This window comes from Gigantopelta aegis, chromosome 9 (genome assembly GCF_016097555.1).
Source record: "Gigantopelta aegis isolate Gae_Host chromosome 9, Gae_host_genome, whole genome shotgun sequence".
Lineage (NCBI taxonomy): Eukaryota > Metazoa > Mollusca > Gastropoda > Neomphalida > Peltospiridae > Gigantopelta > Gigantopelta aegis.
In genome coordinates this window covers 9,298,016-9,299,338 of record NC_054707.1, presented here as the reverse complement: position 1 = coordinate 9,299,338, position 1,323 = coordinate 9,298,016, and the positions used below count along the sequence as shown (strand labels likewise).

Genomic DNA, 1,323 nt, shown 5'->3' with positions numbered 1-1,323 from the left:
ACAATTCGTCTCTTTTGTTTTCTGGTGACCACAGTATTCATAATCGTCTTGTTGGCTGGGCGTTTGATCAGCTGCGACCGACGCCTTAACTTTCGCTGTTGAACACTGTCAGTGTCTGTTGCCATGGTATCCGCGTCCTTCTTGTCACAATTAACAATCCATTTCACTCCCTTGTATTCAACTTTTTCAGTCACTGGGACACTTGTTTTCATGTACGGCTTGTCCGAATTCAATTCTGATGTTACTGCTTTACTAACACTTTTCTCATCAGCATGTTTTCCTGCGTGGCCAATCGTACTGTGACTGCTTCATTCATTCCGTCACTATCACTGTCACTATCACCAAAACACTCGCTATCATGTTCATGCTCACTACACACACACTCATCCTCATTATTCCCACACCTTTCACATCTTATCTTATTGCAGTTTCTCGCGTAATGTCCTTTTCCTTTGCAAAAATGACACACAGTATCGGGGCAGTCTTTAATCACATGACTGTCCGACATGCAGTTATAACATACTTTGAGTTGGTTGTCATGCAGCACTCTGAAATACTCCACCCCCTCCACTGTATTGGCAAACTCTTTATGTTGGGTGGGAATTTCACACGCACATACCTTGTTCCGTCTGCAATGTGTGTACCCTTATAAAATCTTCTGTAAATTGAAGTAATCAGTTCAATATTTAAAGATTTTAATCGTTCTTCAATTTCGTCATCAGAAATATATGCAGGCAAATGCAAAAACAATATCACGACACTATCCGAATGTAGCAGTCTCGCTCTCATCTTGCGACCATTTAATTCTAACGAGTAATTTTCCGAGATTATCCTAGCTTGAATAACGTCATCAAGTGTCACCTCATACCGATCAGGCCCCTTTGGAACACAGGCGTGAATCATATCCCCTACTTGCTCTGTCAAAAAGTCAATCAACTCACCAGCCGCCATTTTCTTATTATCGCCAACATCAATTACAACTGTGCATTCCTTCTTGTATGATATTTTCTTCTTTTCTTCTCTCTCCATGTCTCCTCCTCCTCCACTCATATCTTTACTCTAACCTCAAAATCTCAACTCAAACAGACTAACAATGTAGAAAACGCCAATTCAAAACTTTCAATACGGGAGCCGAGGTGAAACACGTCCACTATCGACAAAACCCTAACCGGAAGTCCAAAGAATAGTACGCTTATCCATTAAACTACAAGGGAACGCTGCCAACAACTCATTTTTTTTCTCGTGTCTTTCTGGCAGCTCGTGCAAATTGCTGAGTAGAACAAACGGACATCTAATTTGCCGGACTTATATTTCTGTTACTGC

General features: G+C 41.2%; 1 protein-coding gene across 1 annotated transcript; it reads right to left on the bottom strand.

The window, feature by feature from the left end:
• Positions 1–241: 241 nt before the first annotated feature.
• LOC121380823 (cellular nucleic acid-binding protein-like) lies at positions 242–1,050 on the bottom strand. Its single transcript, XM_041509807.1, has 2 exons — positions 869–1,050; positions 242–629 (listed from the first exon to the last, which is right to left on the bottom strand). The coding sequence occupies exons 1-2, from the start codon at positions 1,048–1,050 to the stop codon at positions 242–244; spliced, it is 570 nt and encodes a 189-aa protein (XP_041365741.1).
• Positions 1,051–1,323: the final 273 nt, after the last annotated feature.

Coding starts and splice junctions, on each gene's coding strand:
- LOC121380823 (XM_041509807.1), bottom strand. CDS start 1,050: ATGAGTGGAGGAGGAGGAGACATGGAGAGAGAAGAAAAGAAGAAAATA. Junction 630..868: donor GTTCCAAAGGGGCCTGATCG/GTATGAGGTGAC, acceptor CACACATTGCAG/ACGGAACAAGGTATGTGCGT.